Source organism: Nothoprocta perdicaria, unplaced genomic scaffold (genome assembly GCF_003342845.1).
Source record: "Nothoprocta perdicaria isolate Ctin4 unplaced genomic scaffold, notPer1 scaffold_46, whole genome shotgun sequence".
In the NCBI taxonomy this organism is placed as follows: domain Eukaryota; kingdom Metazoa; phylum Chordata; class Aves; order Tinamiformes; family Tinamidae; genus Nothoprocta; species Nothoprocta perdicaria.
This window is the reverse complement of record NW_020455710.1, coordinates 387,948-405,021: the sequence shown is the minus strand read 5'-3', so window position 1 is coordinate 405,021 and position 17,074 is coordinate 387,948. Positions and strand designations below refer to the sequence as shown.

The 17,074-nt window shown below is 66.8% G+C and overlaps 1 protein-coding gene across 1 annotated transcript in view; it reads right to left on the bottom strand.

The window, feature by feature from the left end:
- Positions 1-776: 776 nt before the first annotated feature.
- Positions 777-17,074, bottom strand: part of CASKIN2 (CASK interacting protein 2) — a 20,964-nt gene continuing 4,666 nt past the window's right edge. Inside the window, exons 2-20 of the mRNA XM_026046778.1 lie at positions 11,253-11,304; positions 9,571-9,668; positions 9,325-9,470; positions 9,095-9,190; positions 8,140-8,270; positions 7,819-7,927; positions 7,508-7,616; positions 7,085-7,179; positions 6,881-6,998; positions 6,353-6,514; positions 5,776-5,897; positions 5,461-5,542; positions 5,263-5,357; positions 4,890-5,000; positions 4,668-4,769; positions 4,092-4,230; positions 1,600-3,726; positions 1,134-1,446; positions 777-889 (exon numbers count right to left, since the gene is read on the bottom strand). Coding sequence (XP_025902563.1) covers positions 793-889; positions 1,134-1,446; positions 1,600-3,726; positions 4,092-4,230; positions 4,668-4,769; positions 4,890-5,000; positions 5,263-5,357; positions 5,461-5,542; positions 5,776-5,897; positions 6,353-6,514; positions 6,881-6,998; positions 7,085-7,179; positions 7,508-7,616; positions 7,819-7,927; positions 8,140-8,270; positions 9,095-9,190; positions 9,325-9,470; positions 9,571-9,668; positions 11,253-11,304 — 4,304 coding nt within the window. The 3' untranslated portion in view covers positions 777-792. The remainder of the gene's footprint in view (positions 890-1,133; positions 1,447-1,599; positions 3,727-4,091; positions 4,231-4,667; positions 4,770-4,889; positions 5,001-5,262; positions 5,358-5,460; positions 5,543-5,775; positions 5,898-6,352; positions 6,515-6,880; positions 6,999-7,084; positions 7,180-7,507; positions 7,617-7,818; positions 7,928-8,139; positions 8,271-9,094; positions 9,191-9,324; positions 9,471-9,570; positions 9,669-11,252; positions 11,305-17,074) is intronic.

Here is a 17,074-nt window from a genome sequence, read left to right as displayed (position 1 = left end):
CACTGCCTCCTGCACTGAGGATGGGGGGAAAAGGGACCGTTTTCTCCTCCCGGAAAAGGAGGAGAGCGACATGAAATAAAATAAAGAGGCGCTGCCGGCTCCGGTGGCTCTGGCGGGGCCGGTGGCCGGCGCAGGGCGGAGGCCGCAGCCTCCCGGCGCCGCACGAGGGAGCTGCGCCCGGGGTGCAGCCGCGGGTCCCGCGGTGGGGATTTCTATCCGCTCGGATTACACGCTGCCTGACGCTGACACGCTCGGAAAAGCGGCGAAGAAAGCAGGAAGGCCCCTTCTCACTCCGCGAGCTGCCAAGTCGCGACAAGCCCTGTCTTCTTTCAGCTGCTCGCAGGCCCTGCCGGGGCGGGAGCCGCGCAGTAAATAGGCAGCGCTGCCCGGGGAGGTCTCTCCTCTGACACATTGTTGGCAGGGGATAAATAACAGGAGGCAGGACTCGGCCATGCAGCGAGGGGAGAGAAAGGTCCCTTGTGGAGGCTCTCTGCTCCGTGTGGGGTTTCCTCGGGGCCTCCAGGAGCGCGGGGCAGCCCCTCTGGGCTCTGCTGCTGCCAGGCTGGTGGGAAATTCCTCGACCCCCTCAGGAAGCAGCCCGGAGCGTTGGACACGGAGCCGGGCAGCCCCGGGGCACGTGAGGAGGGACCCGCCGTACTCCTAGCCGTGGTGTCAAGTGCAGGAAGGGAGGAAGATCTGGAGACGCTACCCGAGAGCCAGATGGACGCTCCCCCGTCACCAGGGGCATTGGCAGAGCAGCCGGAGGCGGCGACGGGAGGCAGGGAGGGAGCCTCAGTCCAGCATGGCGTCCAGCTGGTCGGCCAGGTCGTCGAACATGTTGCTGATGTCCTCCAGGATGTTCTTGGCCGAGTGCACGGCGCCGGGGCGGCTGGCAGGGAGAGCGAGCGGCGCTCAGAGGGCTGGTGGGGCTGGGGGGAGCCGGGCTGGCCCCGACCCTCCTCACCACAAGCTAAGAGCCCTTCCACCCTCTCCACTGTGGGGGTCTCGTCGGGGTGTTCTCCTCTCCCTCCCATCCCACCCCAGGGCTCTCCTCTCCCTCCCATCCCGCCCCAGGGCTCTCCTCTCCCTCCCATCCCGCCCCAGGGCTCTCCTCTCCCGCCCAGGGCTCTCACCTCTCCGCCTCTTTGGCCGTTATCTCCTTCTCCGCAGCCTGCAGCGCGGCGGCCAGCGTGCAGTTGGTCTGTTCCAGCCGCTGCTGCGCCAGAGCGGCGCCCGGCGCGGCCGCCGAGGGCCTCGCCAAGCTCTTGCCGCCGGCCTCGGGGCTCCGGGCGCCGGCCGGGGCTCCCATCGCATCCGGCAGCGCCTCGGCAGCCGCCCAGGGAGCCACCGTGTGACGGGAAGGCTGCAGCACCTGCTGGTAGATGGTCTTGGGCCCGGAGAACACCAGCTTGGTGGAGGCCACGGACGTGTGTTTGGCTGGAACATCTGTGAAGGAAGAAGCCCTGTTGCACCTGGCAGCGTGCGCTCCCTTCCCAGCGCCAGCTTCCTGGGGATGCGGGAGCCGACCCCGCCAACGGAGCGGCAGGTCCCGCYGCCACCGGGGATCCCCCGCGGGGCAGGATCTCCGCAGGCCCCTACCTGCCGTCGGCGTCCTCAGCACAGCGGTGCCCAGCAGCTCCGCGGCGCCGGCGGCTTTCACAGGGCTCGCTGCCTTCTTGATGCCCTTCTCCAGGGACAAGATGCTCTTCTCGATCTCGGCGATCCTGAACTCCAYGTTGTCGTCATCGAAGGCATCGGCGGCGAGGCCGGCGGGCGGCTGCGTCCTGTGCGTGGCGGGGCCCGCGATGCTCACGGCCTGTGCTTGCGCGTACTGCGGCGCCGGGGCCGCCGCCTCCGYCTGCCCCGCCACGCCGAACGCCTTGAGCACCGTCTGCAGCGGCTCCCGCTCCTTGAAGCGCGGCCTGCGCTTCACCGTGTCCGACTCGGTGAGGTTGAACTCCAGCACCGGGGGCTCTTTGGGGCCAACGGGCCCCCCGGGCTCCTTCTCGGTGGAGCAGGGAGGGTCTGTGGTCTGGGAACTGGGCTCTGAGTCCAGAGCGGCTGCGTCGGCCTTGAGATGCCCSGCGGGTTTGGGTCGCTGTTTGATGGTTAAGTTGCCTTCTTCTGCAAAGGGGATGCACTCGCTGGAGCTGTTCTGGGAGGACGAGGTGGAAACCTCGGCTTTGGCCTCCTCCTCTGTGTCTGAGCTGGCATCTTCCCACCTGCCCTGCAGAGCCTCCGTCATGGGCGCGCTGGGCTCACTGACCGTCCGTCTCCGGGGCTTGCTGCTCTCGAGGGCGTCCCTGGCGGCCTCGGCAAGCCCGGCCTGGCCGGAGTCATTGGCGCTGCAGGGCTGACTGGCCTCGCTCGCTCCGCAGGGACAGTCCTGGGCCACATGCAGGGGCTTTGGGGCCAGGAGGGGCTTGTGTGGACTGGGCCCGGGTGGCTCCTCCAGTGCAGCCGCCAGGCTCCTCACCGTCCTGCCGGGGGACGCGGCGACGCCGGCCGTGCCGGGGGCGGCCAGGGGCCGTCGTTCGGGCTCGGCGGCCGGCTCGGGGTCTGCCTCTGCAGCCAGGGTGCTGGAGACAGAGCTGAGGCGCTTGGGCGGCGGCGGCGGCGGGCCCTTGCGCTTGGCGCGGATGGCGAAGGACTGGCTGCGGGTGACCTTGGCCTCGGCTTGCAGATAAGCCCGGGGCGTCTGGCTCCGGCCCGGGCGCCGTGTCAGGGTGGCGTAGGAGCCCAGGGTGCTGGTGCACACGCCGTCCTCCTCCTCGTGCTCCCCGTCCGACAGCGCGTAGCGGTTCAGGCTGTGYGATCGCTTCTTGTGCTTGGCGCCGTCGCTGCCGCTGTGCTGCTCGGCGGGCTGCCGGGCGCCCGGCGCGGCGGCCGCCTCCGCGGGGCCGCACTGGCTGTGCAGGTAGGAGAAGGTTTTCTGGGCCGCCGCCTGCAGGCCGCTCTTCTGGCTGGGGGAGAAGGAGGCGAAGGGCTGCGCCAGGCTCCGGGGCTGCTCTGCCCCCAGCAGGGAAGGGGCTGGTGGGGATTTCGAGGAGACGTGGGGGTACATGAAGATGTACGGGGTGGCCGCCTTGCCGGGGGTCTGCGGCGGGGTGCAGGGGGCAGCTGCTTGCGGCCCTGCAGGGCCAGCGCCCCGGGGAGCCGCTGGGCGCGGGTGCTGGTCCGTGCCCTCGGGCACGTTCCTCTCCTTGAGCGGGCTGCCCCCGCAGCCGCTGGGCGCCGCCGGGGAGCCGGGCTGGCCGCCGGGCTCGGTGCTGGGTGGGCCCGGCAGCCTGGCCGGGCTCTCCTTGCTGCGGGGCTGCGCACAGGACTGCCCGCTGCTGCCGCTGCTCTCGCCGCTGCCCAGGCTCTCCTGCGAGGGGCTGGAGAGGCGCCGCGACAGCACGTTGTCCTGCGAGTGCCCCGAGCCCCGGGAGCGCACCCCGATGCTCTCCTGGCTCCGCGACATGCCCTGGCTGCTCTTGATGCCGAGCGTCTCGTGGCAGCTGTTGGACATGGCYGTCTGCAGCTCGTAGCTGAGCTCGCTGTCCTGGAACGTTGTCATCTTGGGCGTGTGTGGGGACTGGCATTCCCCGTTCTCCAGCGACTCGATGGTGACAATGTCCAGGGAACCGGGGACCTTGCGTCTTGCCAGCGTTGCTTCYGCTTGGTTCAAGCTTTTGCGGAGGTCTCTGAGCTTCTTCACAGCCAACATGATCTTCTTCTGGTGGCCTGTGGGAAGGTTGTGACAGAAGGGGCACATTAGATTGGCTCTGTCTCTCCAAGGCCTTTGATTCCTGGCCTGGAAGAGCTGTGCTCATGTCACCAACCAAGGCAAAGGCCTTTGGGTTACCCAAACTTTGCCAACAGGAGGAGACAAACTCCTGCCGATGCCCACGTGGCACTGGCTGGCATCAGGCTCAGCCAGGCTCCAGCCTGCCTGCAGAGTCTTTGGAAACTGCCATGAACCACCCATTTTGGGTGTGCAGGCCGTGCCGTGCACCGCCTGAGGGAGGCCCATGCGTTCCTTGCCAGGAAACCTGGCCACCCCAGGCCACCCCGTGTCCATGTCAGGGACGCTCCCATCAGCCACTCACCCAGCTTGTTGATGCCGATCTCCTGCAGATCTTCCCAGGTTAGGTCCGTCACGATGGTGATGGAGTCGTAACCGTTGTTCACCAGCTTTTTGTGGTACTGGGGCAACCCGATGGCACTGAGCCAGTCCATCAGGTCAGCCTGCAAAGAGAGCCGAGACGCCGGCGTGAGCATCGAGGGACAGGTYGCACTTTCATCCATTCCCTCCCTGCCTGGGAGACCTTTTCTGGCCTTTGTTGGGGTTTCTTGGGGTGGCCAGCRACAGGACAAGGGGAAATGGGGACAAATCGAAACCCAGGCAGCTGCATTTCCATGTGAGGAAGAACTTCTTGACTGTGAAGGTGCCAGAGCCTTGGCGCACGTTCCCTAGGGAGGCTGTGGAGTCTCCTTCTCTGGAGATCTTCCAAATCCGCCTCGGACGCAACCTTGTGCAATGTGGTCTAGGTGTCCCTGCTGGAGCAGGGGGTTGGACTAGAAGACGATCTCCATCCTGTCCCATCCCGGAGCAGGGGCAGCTCAGAGGAAAAGCCTGGGGGGAAGAGGGTGCTGCCCCACAGCCCCGGGCTGCAGACACTCACCGGGATGTAGCTGGGCAGCCACTCGGCGATGCTGAGCTGCCCGATCTCRGTGGAGATCTTCTTCCTGTGTCCCGGTTTGGTGACTCCGATGGCGGTGAGGTCCTGGTGCAAAGAGTGGAGCTGCGCTGAGCAGCAGCATCGCGGGCGCGGGACAGGGGGTATCTGCTGCTGGTGCCTGGTGGGGGCACGGGCAGCGCTGGGCAGAGGAAGCAGCTCTCTTACCTCCGGGGTCATGCGGCTGATGGTGGGGACGTCGTAGCCGGCGTTGAGGAAGTTGGCCGTGTACGACTCCAGCTGGAACTCCCGCAGCCAGTTGTAAATGGCCTCTGCGTCCTGCACGGAGGACAGAGCAACAAGTCACCGGCGATGGTGGCCGCAGGGGCTGCAAGGAGCTGGCTGCTTTGTGCAGGGGCACAGTCCCTGCTTGTGTAAAACCCGCTTGACCCCATCACCCCCAAGACTCCAGTGTCCCCAGTGCAGTGAGAGCTGAGCTGAGAGCCTCAGGCATATCCGTATGGCCTCTCCTGCCCCAACACGACAGGCCTGGCCAGGAGAAACATCCCCTCCCCAGCCATGTCCCCGGTGGCTCCGTTACCTTCCCCTCGAGGAGCTGCTCCGGGCGCAGGAACTGGTGGGAGAAAACCTTGTCTCCAGCGGGGCAGCTGCYGGGGCTCTGGAGCCCCAGTGGCCCTGGGCGGAAGGCAGAGGGGAGTGTTGGGGTGGTGCCACATGCAGCCCAACCGCGGGGGCCTCGCGGTGTCCTGCGGCGCCGGGGCACCAGGACGCCCCTCACCTGCCGTGCAGCCGAGCTGCCCGTTGCGGGGCTCCGCTCCCACCACGTGCTGCTGGGGGTCATCGCCGGCGGAGGGCAGCGGCTGCGGGACAGGAGAGGCCACTGGAGCAGCGATTCCCACTGGCCACGAGCCTTGTCCCACCTCAGGGGTGCCAGGTCCAACTTGCACCCATCTCTGCGAGGGAAAAGGGGAGGTCCCCACCCTGGGCATGATTTTAAGCTCTGGGACTTATCAAGAGATCTGTGGGACGGGAGTTGAGATGGGCTCAACGTGGGGAGCAGGATGGGGGAGAATTGGGGGCACCCAGCACCTACCCTGGCGTTCTCGATGAGGATGCTGGTGCTCTGCCCGTTGGTGCCCTCGGTGCTCTGGCCGCTGCCGGCGCTGCGGATACTGCCGATGCTGCCCTCGCTGCCCACGCTGTTCCTGTCTCCTGCTGTTTGGGGCAGAAATAGGGCACATCAGCCACCCAGGCCCACCGGGACCTTCCCAAGTGCCACAAGGCGCCAAGCGCCCCAGCAAGGTCCCTGCTTCCCTGTGGGGCTGTGGCCTTGGTGGCCGCGAGGGAGCAGGCCCTGCGTCGGCCAAGTCGGGGGCACCAGTCTCACCCGAGAGCCGTCCGGCCACCACCGATCCAGCAGCGCCTCCCACCTCCCAGCGCCCGGACGCGGCCGGGACACCCCGGGAGCCGGCAGGATGCAGGAGAGGCAGCGGGGACGTGGCGGGGCCGAGGGCACGGGGAAGGACGGGGGCTGCTCTGCGGGCTCCCCTACACTCCACTGCCCTGCAGCTGCTCCCCGTCACGAGGCAAGTCCTTCCCGGCTCGCCCTGCGTGGCGGGGCTGGGACAGGGCCAGGCCCCCAGCCCGTCTCCCTCCGGCAGCCCCCTGACCTGGGCAGTCAGGGCCCGGCAGCGTCCGGGTTAGGGCGACGTGGCCGTGGGCCGCGGGGCCGCTCGGGGCCGCCGGCTGTGGACACTCGTCGGGGAGGTGCCGCGGCACCCCGGGGGGGCCCTGGCGCTGCTGCGCGGGCGCCGCGCGGGGGAGGACCGAGCCTGCATTCAAACACAAAACACCGGCGTCAGAGGCAGCGAGGGGCGGGCGCCGCTCACCCCAGGCCAGGCACGGCCGCCTCTGGGGGCACAGGGACACAGGGATGCAGGGACACGGGGAGCAGCAGGCACTGCGGCCTGGTGTCACTCCTGCCACACGGCCAAGGCTCCTCCTGCCACCCGGTGCCCGAGCCCCAGGGCCCAGATTGTCACTGTGTTGATCCCACGAGCCCTCCCTCCCACCCCAYGTCCTTCTCCTGCCCACTCTAGCTAGCCAGGGCTGCGGGGACCTGTCCTAGGAGCAGTGCCAGGAGGGACGGGATGGCTTCACAGGGGCCCCATTTCGACATGTCCAGGACGGGTCCTGACCTGTGCGCTTGCTGATGACTTCAGCGATGGAGGGGGGGAAGTATCCGACCCGATCGGTGCCTTTCTGAGCATCGTGGATATGTCCCTTCCACCGCCCGTCTGCGTGCTGCTCCAAGACCTGTGGAGGAGGAAGACGGAAGGGGCTGGCACCCTGGGGTGGGAGGTGATGGGAGGCATGYGGAGCAGGGACCCCCAAGGCCTCACCGTGATGACATCTCCTGCCCGGACGTTGAGAGCAGTTGGGTCATGGAGGTTCCAGAAATCCTTTAACGCTCGGACCTTCAGGATTCCTGATGCCTCTGAAGACAAGGGATGGAGGGAAGAAAGGAGGTGGCAGAGAGCAGGGAAGCAAGAGAAGAGTTTGGATGGAGAACAGTCCAGAGGAAAGGAATAGGAGGGAAATACACAGAGAGGGGAGAAGGTTAGTGTGGCTGCAAGACCTTGATCTCTGAGGATCCCTGCCTGCTGAAGCCCACACGAGGAGGGCAGCATGTGAGGGGTGGTGATGTCCACACTCAGAGCCAGGACGGTTTAGGGCAGTGAGGGACAAGGAGCACCACTGAGGTCCCACCAGGACTCTGCTCTTGGCACCGGCCGAGGCCTCAGTGCAAACCAGCCCCACCTCACCTCTCAGCAGCTGCTTGATGTCCTTGCTGGCGTGCGAGGTGGTGAACTGGTTCACGATGTCCAGTGCTGTCTGGTTGTAGGTGTTCCTGATGTTCACATCCACGCCGCCCTGTCCAGGAGGAGATGCCCTTGGTGCCAGGCCATGGAGCAAACGCTGCCCCAGGACGGCGGCGGCTCCGTCTCTGCTGCAGCACCGTGATCGACATCAACCGGCACGGGTGCCAGGCGGAACCGGCAGCGCCGCAGCAGCCGAGCCATGGGGCAGGGCAGGAGGTGAGGGCTGCAGCAGCGGGGCCCTCGCGCGAGCTCACCTCCAGCAGCAGGCGCACCACCTCGGTCTTGCCGTAGAGCGCGGCCTCGTGCAGGGCCGTGCCCGTCTTCGTCTGCTTGTTGATCTCGATGCCGGCTTTCAGCAGCTGCCTGGGGGAACGAAGGAGAGGGACAGAGCCCCTGAGCAGGGTGTAAGCAGGGGGATGCGGCCAGCAGTGCTCCGGGGATCCTCTCCATGCACTGAGGCCTCGGAGATGAGGGACTGAACCACTTAGAGGGAAGGTGGATTTGGGAAGAAGCAGGACCRAGTCTCTGGCGGTGCCTGGGGCACGTGGGGCAGGCACAGCAGCGAGGACAGTTACCTGATGATCTCCTTGTGCCCGTTCTTGGCCGCGAGGTGCAGYGGGGTGGTGTAGTTGGGGTCAGCAGCGTCCTTAGACTGGCCCTCTAGGAGGGCGACGCACAGGTGGCTGTTGAGCAGCAGCTGGGCCACCTACGAGGGGTGACGGGTGAGGCAGGGACCCTGCGCCCCGCTGTGCGCAGCCCACGGGTGCGACTGCACCCCGCTGCATTGCCCCCGGGCTCCCTGCAGCCTGACCCGCCTCGACCCGTCCGTGCTGCAGCCCYGGCCTTGGCCGGACACAGGCGGCGCTTGCGGAGGCCTTGCTGGTGGGAGGCCGTGGGGCAAGGGCTCCCGAAGGGCTTGGCAGCCAGGAATAGGCTTCCCATAATTGGGCTTTTCAGACCAAGCCCTAAAAAGCTCCGGTCTCTCCAGGCCCGGAGTGGCAGTCGGCATCTCGGGGCAGCCCAGCGGCACAGAGCAGTTATTTTTACTGCCCTGTTTATAGCTGCAGATATTACAGATACTCCAAAAATGGAAATATCCTGGCGGTCCCCTCCCTGGCGGGGCACGGGACGGTCTGGGGGCTGCGCTATGCGGTGCTATGTGGCCGGGCCAGGGTCTCCTCGGGCMCGAGCAGCCCMGTCCCCRTGAACACAGCGCGTCCGTCCCTGCYGGCYGAGCCTGGCCATGCTCAGGGCTTGTGGGGGTCAGTGAGCTCAGCCTAGCTGTGCTCAAACGGGAGCAAGGCRGGGAGGGAGCAGCGGCGCGCCGGGAATGAGGGCTCCCGGCTGCCGGCCCGGTAGGAGAGGGACTTGCAGCTCCCGTGCTGGGAGTTGGGAGGAGGCAGGAGCTGCCAGCAAAGCACCAGGGYCCGGAGAGCAGTGTCGCGCGGGCCCAGGGATGTCCCCTCCTGCCGGAGCAGCCCCTCGGTCCCACTGCACTGCCCTGAGCAACGCCGGGGTCGCCGCGCTCACCTTGAGSCGCCCGAACTCGCAGGCCAGGTCCAGGGGGGTTTTCTTGGCCTTGTTGACGAGACAGGGGTTGGACTGGTGCTGCAGCAGCATCTCCGACTGCGGGGAGCAACGCGGCCGGGCTCAGTCCCTGCCAGCCCCGCGCCCAGCCTCCCGCAGAGCCAGGGCGACGGCGCTCGGCGCCGACCCGCGGGCACGCGCGGGGCTCACGCGGGACGCCCGCCCTCACTCACCACCTCGTAGTGGCCGTACTGTGCCGAGAGGTGCAGCGGGATCTGCCCGTCCTGCGAGGCCATGTTGACGGAGGCGGCGGCCCGCAGCAGCACGCGCACGGGCTCCACGCGGCCCTGCCACGCYGCGTAGTGCAGGGGCCGCATCCCTGCCGAGAGAGGGGCTGGCAGGGYGGCGGCGGGGACCCCGCGGCGGGAGCCAGGGCACGGCCAGCGCGGGCACCCCGGGGCGTGCAGGGACACCCTTACCGTTGCTGTCCTTGATGTCGACGGTGGCCTGCGCCTCCAGCAGCAGGGCCAGGAGCTCCAGGCTGCCGCCCAGGGCCGCGTGGTGCAGAGCCGAGAACCTGTGGGGGCGAGAGGGGCTCAGCCATGGCCATGGGCAGCGCCCGGACGGGCCTTGGTGCCTAAAGCGCCCGGCAAACCCGCTGGCACGACGGCAACRTCTGCCCATGCCCCCCGGCGCCCGAGTCACCCCCGCAGCGGCCTCGTCTCCCCGCCCGTGCCAGCAGGGATGCCAGSAGCCCACGGCGGGGAGCGAGGCCAGCGGCCGTGAATGAGCCCTGTGTTCGGGGCTGTGAGGGAGGCCTGTCTGCGCGGAGTCCCCCCAGGCGTCACGTGAAGGGCCCTGGCCGAGGGAGGAAGCCAGCGCTGCCGGGGCTTCCATGGCCTCCAGGAGGCCGGGGCTCGCACGGCCTCCAGGGCACCCGGGGAACTGGCAGCCGATGCCGGCACGGCCCTTCCCTGAGCCCCRCCGGCCCCCATCCCCTCCAGCCATCGGCCCACGGTCCTGGGCCGCCCTCAAGGCCCCGTTCGGGGCCGCACGGCACATTCCCGTGTTCTCAGCCCTTGTGGCATCTCCCAGCGACAGGAGCAGCGCAGAGCTGCCTCAGGGGCGGCGCTCCGTGAAAACGCTCCCACTCCTGCCTCCAGCTCCAAAACGCTTCCTGGGACCGGGAGCCGGTGCCCAGGGTGTCCTGGGGACCGCGGCAGAGCCAGGCTGCTGCCTCCAGCGACACGGCCCCCGTGTCACCGAGCCCACAGCTGAGCTGACAATTAAAACCAAAACACCAAGGGTGGCAAACGCACCACCCCTGTCCCGACCCTGCCGGATCTGCCCAGCGCCAGCCCTGTGCCTTGCTGCAACTAGATCTATCCTTCTATTACTGCATTTTTTTTTWMATTGCATTACATTAAGCTACATCTGCAGAGAATTATGCTGAGACAAAGCCACGCTGCACATTTCAAGCCCCKCATCGGCCAGCTCGAACTCGGCACCAACTGACACTTCCTACCGAGCCCTCTGAAGGAAAACATGCAGAAATTAGGTACAACACTAATGCACAAAACAATGCTAATACGTTACGGGTCAGAGTTAATGCAGCAAGAAAAACGTGCTTATTTGTTTTATGGGCCTCTGTGGTTTCCTTAACTCTCAGCACCCTGCTTATTAAGTGCTTGGATTTTGGAAGTGATGAGCTACACAAATATGCTGCGGTCACTCAGCAAGCTCCTCTTTCCTTCCCCTACCTCCCTGCGTGCAGGGATTTTGCTCTCGGGATATGAAGGGCAGACACAAGCACGTGCTGCGGCCGAGCGCACGGGGCGCCCCGTTTTACTGCCTTCCTCCCACAGTGCTGCTGAGGGGGATGTGGGAGAGCTTTAGGAAGGATTCTGCTGTGTAAGTGCCCAGGGAGGATGGCCCTGAGCGCGGATGCAGGTGGGTTTGGACTCATTGCCCCTGGCTTTGGGGAGCAGCTCCATCCCAGGATGCTCCTGCGAACAGCACCCATTGGATGCAGAACTACCCAGGTACAGGAGAGCCGCGCTGTGAACCCCCCGGCCTCTCCCGAACCAGAGCCGAAAGCAGCAGCTGAGCAAGGTGAGAGCTGACCCAACAGTATCCGCGGGCCGGGCCGTGCTGAACTCACCCGTCCGCATCCTGGTAGTTCACGTTGAGGCGTTTGGCAGATCCCAGGAGCTCTGYGGAAGGAAGAGGAGGGCGTCAGAGGCGGGCAGGAGCCCCGGGCGGCCCTGCGCGTCTCCCCGGTGCTGCCGCCCTCGCAGACCCGCCGCGGCGCCAGCGGCACCGGCTCGAGGGCCTCCCGGACCTGCCGGCGCGCAGGACAGCGCCTGCCCCATGCCGGCCTCCCGGCCCTGCCGCCTCTGGCCCTCCACACAYGCAGCCCCGGCTCCAGCTCAGCCTGCCCCGGCCTCCGTGCCCCAGCAACCCCCTGCCCCACAGGGGACGGGCCCCGCGGCTCCCATCGCCCCAGGACAGCACCTCCGTCCCCCCCGTGCGGGACGCTCCCATTTATAGGAAGCCGCTGCCAGGCCCTGGCCCACGGAGCGCGTGGTCGGCATTGTTACGGTTCGAGCCTCTCAATAYGGGGATTGTGGCAGCGCCGAGAGCCCCGTCCCCTGCCCCGTCCTCCTGCCCGGGGGCCGTTCAGCGGCACAGGACGCTCCCCCCGCCCTCGTCACAGRCTCCCTGCTCCTGCCCGCAGTGAATTCCAATGAATTCTTCTCTCCCACACAGGGAGAGGACGTTTTATTCTCCACCGAGGGGCCGCGAGCGGATTAACATCTGTGGAATTTGAGCGCCAAGTGAAAAGGCAAAGAAAGGAGGGAGGAATGCGGGGGGCACAGGATGCCGGCGCGGCGCCTCGGCTCTGCCAGGCAGCCACGGGCACCGGCGGCCGAAAGGGCCACCTCGGACCCACTGCAGGTCACTGGGATAGGGACAAAATYCCTCCTGGCTGCCAGAACCGGGCCCAGCTCCTGGCCTGGCTCCACATCCACCTGCTCCTGCACCTCTGTCACTCTTCTGCTTCTCTCCCATCTCACACAAAGGTCCCATGCAGGAAAAGGCCCAGAAAGGCTGCAGGACCAACAAGAGACATAACCCTTTCCACAGGAAATGGGGCCACCTCACTTATTAAGCAAGTGGGTAATTAAAAGGAAACCAAGTACTGGTGTGTTCATTACTGCAATTTAAAGTGTTTGGTAAACATGCTCGTTAAGGCAGAACATTCAGCGGCTGCTGGGGGAGGTTCAGGACCAGTGGTCACCGCAGCGGAGATCAGGATGGGATCTCCATGATGAGCAGTTCCAGGGGCTTTTCATCCTCAAAGCACGAGAAGAGGGGGTCACTTCGTGCCGCGTTTCAGCTTCATCCATTCAAAGTCTCCGGAGGAACCTGCTCCCCGGGGCCTGGCGCTCAGTGCGGCTCTCCGCTGCTCCTTCCAGCCCGTTCTCTCCAGCAAGCTGGAGATTTGGGTTCCTATGAAGGAAGGGCAGCTTCCCGCACGGCTCGCTGGATTGCACCAGCACCCCGGGCATTGGGGCTGGCCAAGCGAAGCGGCGCCGYGCCGGCCCTTCCCACACCGAGCCGGGTCCGCGCGGCTGCCGCCTAGGAAAGAATAACATCTCCCGCCTAACCCGGCTGCTTGTGAGTCACGGAGCGGCAATAAACACCAAACCCCGCAGTGCCTGCTCTGCAGAGCTGCTTTCGGAGCCAGAAGTGCACTCCGATGGCACGGCAGAGCCGGGAAAGCGCCGCTGCCGTGGGACAGACCTCACCCTGCCCCTCTCGCAGCCTCGGGCTCACCCTGCCGCAAGCAGCGTTTCCAGGGACGCGACAGATAAACCGATCGGTTTATCTCCTTCTAAACGCGTTTTTCAAGGAAGCAACAGGCCTCGAATGCAGAGCAGAGAGCTCAGCTCTTGCTCGGGAGCAACGGGGCATCACCGCAAGTGCTGGGAGCCAGGAGCCGAAGCYGAGCCGTGATGCTGGAACCACCAGGTAGACATGGGGAGACAGTGTCCATGGAGCCTGGGAGCACCCGGCGGAGGCAGCAACAGCCCCAAYGCCCAGCTCCTCCACTTCAACTCCTCTCCCTGAGGAACCTTCCTCGCATTAGCTCCTTGCTCCAGCACTCCTACCCTCGTGGAGAGGGACCCACATGGGACACTGGACCCGGGGCCGAGCTGCACCCGCTGCTCCGCAAGCCAAGGTTTCCAGGGCAGGACAAGGCTTGGCGCATCCCGGGAGCCTCTCCGCACGACGGCGCTCCGCGCGCGGCGCCGCTCCCGCCCGAGCAGGACGCAGCTGCGGCTGGCGGCGGAGCCAAGCAGCCCGCGGGGGAGCTCCTGTGCGGAGAGCGGCTGCCAAGCGGCAGGCAGGAAGCACCTCCGGAGCGCGTCGGCAAACCTGTACACAGGCAGGGCCACGAGCTCCCCGGGACGGCGGTGGTCRCAGATGGAGCTCGGCCTCCTGCTATGGGCAGCGACCCGGCCGCCTGTGAGCATCCCGGTGCCGCGAGCATCCCAGCACCGCAAGCATCCTAGCACCACGAGCCTGCCAGTGCCATGAACATCACGACACCGTGAGCATCCTGGCACTGTGAGCATTCTGGTGCCATGAATATCAGGGCACCCTGGGCATCCCAGTGCTGTAAGCCTCCCAGTGCCATAGGCATTCCAGTGCCGTTGAACACCCCGGCACCACGAGCATCCCAGTACTGCAAGCATCCCAGTACCACGAGTATCCCAGTGCCAGGACCATCCTGGCACCACGAGCATCCCAGTGCCGTGAGCATCATGGCGCCATGAGCATCCCAACACCATGAACATTCTGGTGCCGTGAGCATCCTGGCGCTGTGAGCATCCCGGTACCATTAGTATCCCAGCATTATTAGCATCCTGGTGCTGCGAGCATCCCAGTACCACAGGCATCCTGGTACCACGAGCATCCTGATGCCATGAGCAACCAGGCGCTGCACGTATCCCATTTTCACCGCCACAAGTATCCAGCCAGGTTGGGTAGAAGAGGCAGGGAGGCCGGCAGCACCTCCTGCGAAGGCTCCTAGCGATGGGCCCGGGCTGCAGGAGCCCCAGGTTCTCCCTCCTCCCCCCCTCCACTTCCCCCCAAGCACAGCAGGAAAAAACACGGAGCTGACTGAGCCCAACGGGAGAACAATGGAAGGAAGAGGCAGCTCGGGAGGCTGCCCGTGCGTCCACACAGCTGCGCGAGGCGGCTCCCAGCTCYGGGGCACCCGGGGAGCCGCTCCGTGGGGACCTGGGAGGAGGCGGCTTTGGAGAAACCCCTTGGAAAGGGCAGCCTGGATTCATCCCTTCCTTGGGGGAAGCAGATGAGCTGCTCCTGCTCTGGGATTTGGGCCTGTGTGGGCAAACGGCTCCATCCCAATGAGCCCAGCTTGGCTTCCAGCGCCTCGCAGGGACCCGCACGGAGATGCTCCATGGCCAAGCGCAACCTGGCAGGCCAGGGAACTGCCCTTCCCCACGGAGCAGACAGCTCCGCTCGGCAGCCCTGCCGCGGGAAGCGGCCGGGGCCGGCTCCAGGGCGGAGGAGGCTCCTCGGGCCATGGTAGCTCCTCAGGCAACACGTGAGCGGCCGGTGAAGTCACCGTCCCTGCTGGGAGCCGGCTATTCCGCTCCGCAGGATGTGAACTCAGCGGAGCTCTATTTGCCGRGGGAAAAGGTGGAGCCTGTTCCATTTCCCCCATCCTTCCGAAAGGACAGGACACCTCCCGGCGCGGGAAGAGATGGGGCCGATAGGAAGGGGGCCAGCAGGCGAGTGCGGCTCCCGYGGCCGCCCCGGAAAGGCCGTCGCGCCGAGGCGCCCGCCGTGGCCACCGAGTGTCACCTGCAGGGCTGTCACCCGAGCCAGCGCCCGACACCTCCTGGCTCCCCCTCAATACTCACATTGCCCCCGGGAGCCGGGAAAGRGCCGCCCGAGCCCCAGTCCCGCTGCGAGCAGCCGGGCAAGGCRGCTGCGTCCTACAGGTACCTCAGCACGGCCCCGGACGCGATGTCACTCAAGGGACACGTTCGCTCCTGCGTCCATGTTGTAAAGCCRTTGATGAGCACAGAGAAATGACACAGAGGGACACAGGGAGATCAGGAAGGGGGCAGAGACACCATCAAGGGCAGCTCGACCGCAAACTGCAGCACCTGGGGAAGAACAGGCCGAGGGYGGGCGCGCGACGGGAGGGGACACAGGGGAGGCAGGAGAGGCCGCGAGCGGCTGGTGGCCTCGCCTGGCAGCGCYGAAGGCCCCGGCGCGGCTAATTCGGGAGCACAGGCAGGGACACAGCAGCCACCCGCAGCCCAAGGCTTTCGACACTCCAGAGCAGCAGGGAACTCTAATTTTCACGTGTCTAACAACAAGCCCCAGATAAAAGTGACAACAGGCAGGAGCAGCCGGCCAAACCCCGCGAGCTCCGGGGAGTGAAAGGAGGACACGGCCCAGCAAATGCAGGGTCAGTGGGGAGGGCACAGGGACTGGGGACGCAGTGGCCCTGAGCTGCTCTGTCCCATTCCCATGAGCTACCCATGTACCTGCAGGTTCCCAGCCCTGCGGCACGCGGCAGCACCAGGGCGGCACAGACACCAACCCCAAACTCGGCCTAGCTGGACACGGCTGGGAAGCTGCAGGAGGGATCTCCCCCTGGGAGCAGCTGCCAGCCGCGTTTCCTCATTGCCGGCACCGGCCGCTCCTGCCCGGCTGCGGCAGCAGGGGAGCCCCACGGTGCATGGGGTGCATGGGGACCGCACCGTGTGCCCGAGGGGCCAGCGCGGGGCCCGCAGCAGCGCCCCGGCCGCGTCACCGCCTCCCCTGCGGCRGCCGAGCTATTCCGGGCCCCGGCGCCACCTGCTCCGGCGAGTTCCTCGCATTGTCCGGCTGCGGCCGTAGCGCCCGGAGCCGCCAGCTGCAGCCGGGCGGCAGCTGCGTGGGGACCGCCGGGCGACCAGGGCCTCGGGGGGCAGCCCTGCACCCCGTCACCGCACCCGAGCTGCTTGCGGCGAGGCCGGGATGGAGCAAGACAGRGGCAGGAGGATGAGCTCTGCTCCAGCCATCGCCACTCGCCCTGCGGTCGCAGCGAGGAAAGAGGCCGGGAAAGGAGGACGGTGTCAACAGGGTGGCCCTGCCACGGGCAGCCCCCCCGCCGACGCTCTCGCACCCCAAACGGGCCGAGCGGCGCTGGGCCGCATGCCAAGGCCTGCCCGGCTCCCTGCACCCTGCCAGGAAGCCGAGCTGCGCGGCTGCGTGTCGGGAACGGCCCCGGCAAGCCCGGCTGGGCGGAGGCGGCGGCACGCAGCCGCTGAGCGCAGCAAGGCTGCCTCCCCCATGGAAAACCGGCCTCCCCCTTGGAAAACCTGCCTCCTCCACYTCCTCTGCCTCCTCCTCACAGTAGCCCCACAGGGCAAGAGCCGAGGGGCACAGGAGGCTGCAATGGGGGGACGAGGGGCAGGGAGCCACCTGTCCCAGCCAGGGACTTCCTCGCTGCATCTCCAGGCTCGAGCAGAGCGCAGCCTCTTTGGGGAAGGCAGCTCTGCTGAGGACGGGGCAGCTCATGTCACTGCCAGCCTGGGGGTTCCCAGCTGCCTCCCATCCCAAGCTGTTTCCCGCATGGGGAGGAGCCTTTTYCTTCCTTATCATCCACCAGGAAAAGCAGTCGCCAGGTCGGGGGGAGGAAGGTGGCCTTACCCAGCACAAACCCCAGGTGGAGGCGGTTGGGGGCGAGCGGAGCTCGGAGCAGCCGCAGCGGGAGCCCCAGCCCGAGCCCCCTGTCACCCGTGGGGCCCCGGGCGCCTCTCTGCCGCAGCCCGGGCAATGATTAGCCACGGCGCAGGACTCTGCCCCTTCCGAGGCCGGCACGGCAGGCGGCAGCCAAGGCGCAGGGGTCTGGGCACGGCGGGGCCGGGGGCGCAGGCGGCGGCGTCGTGG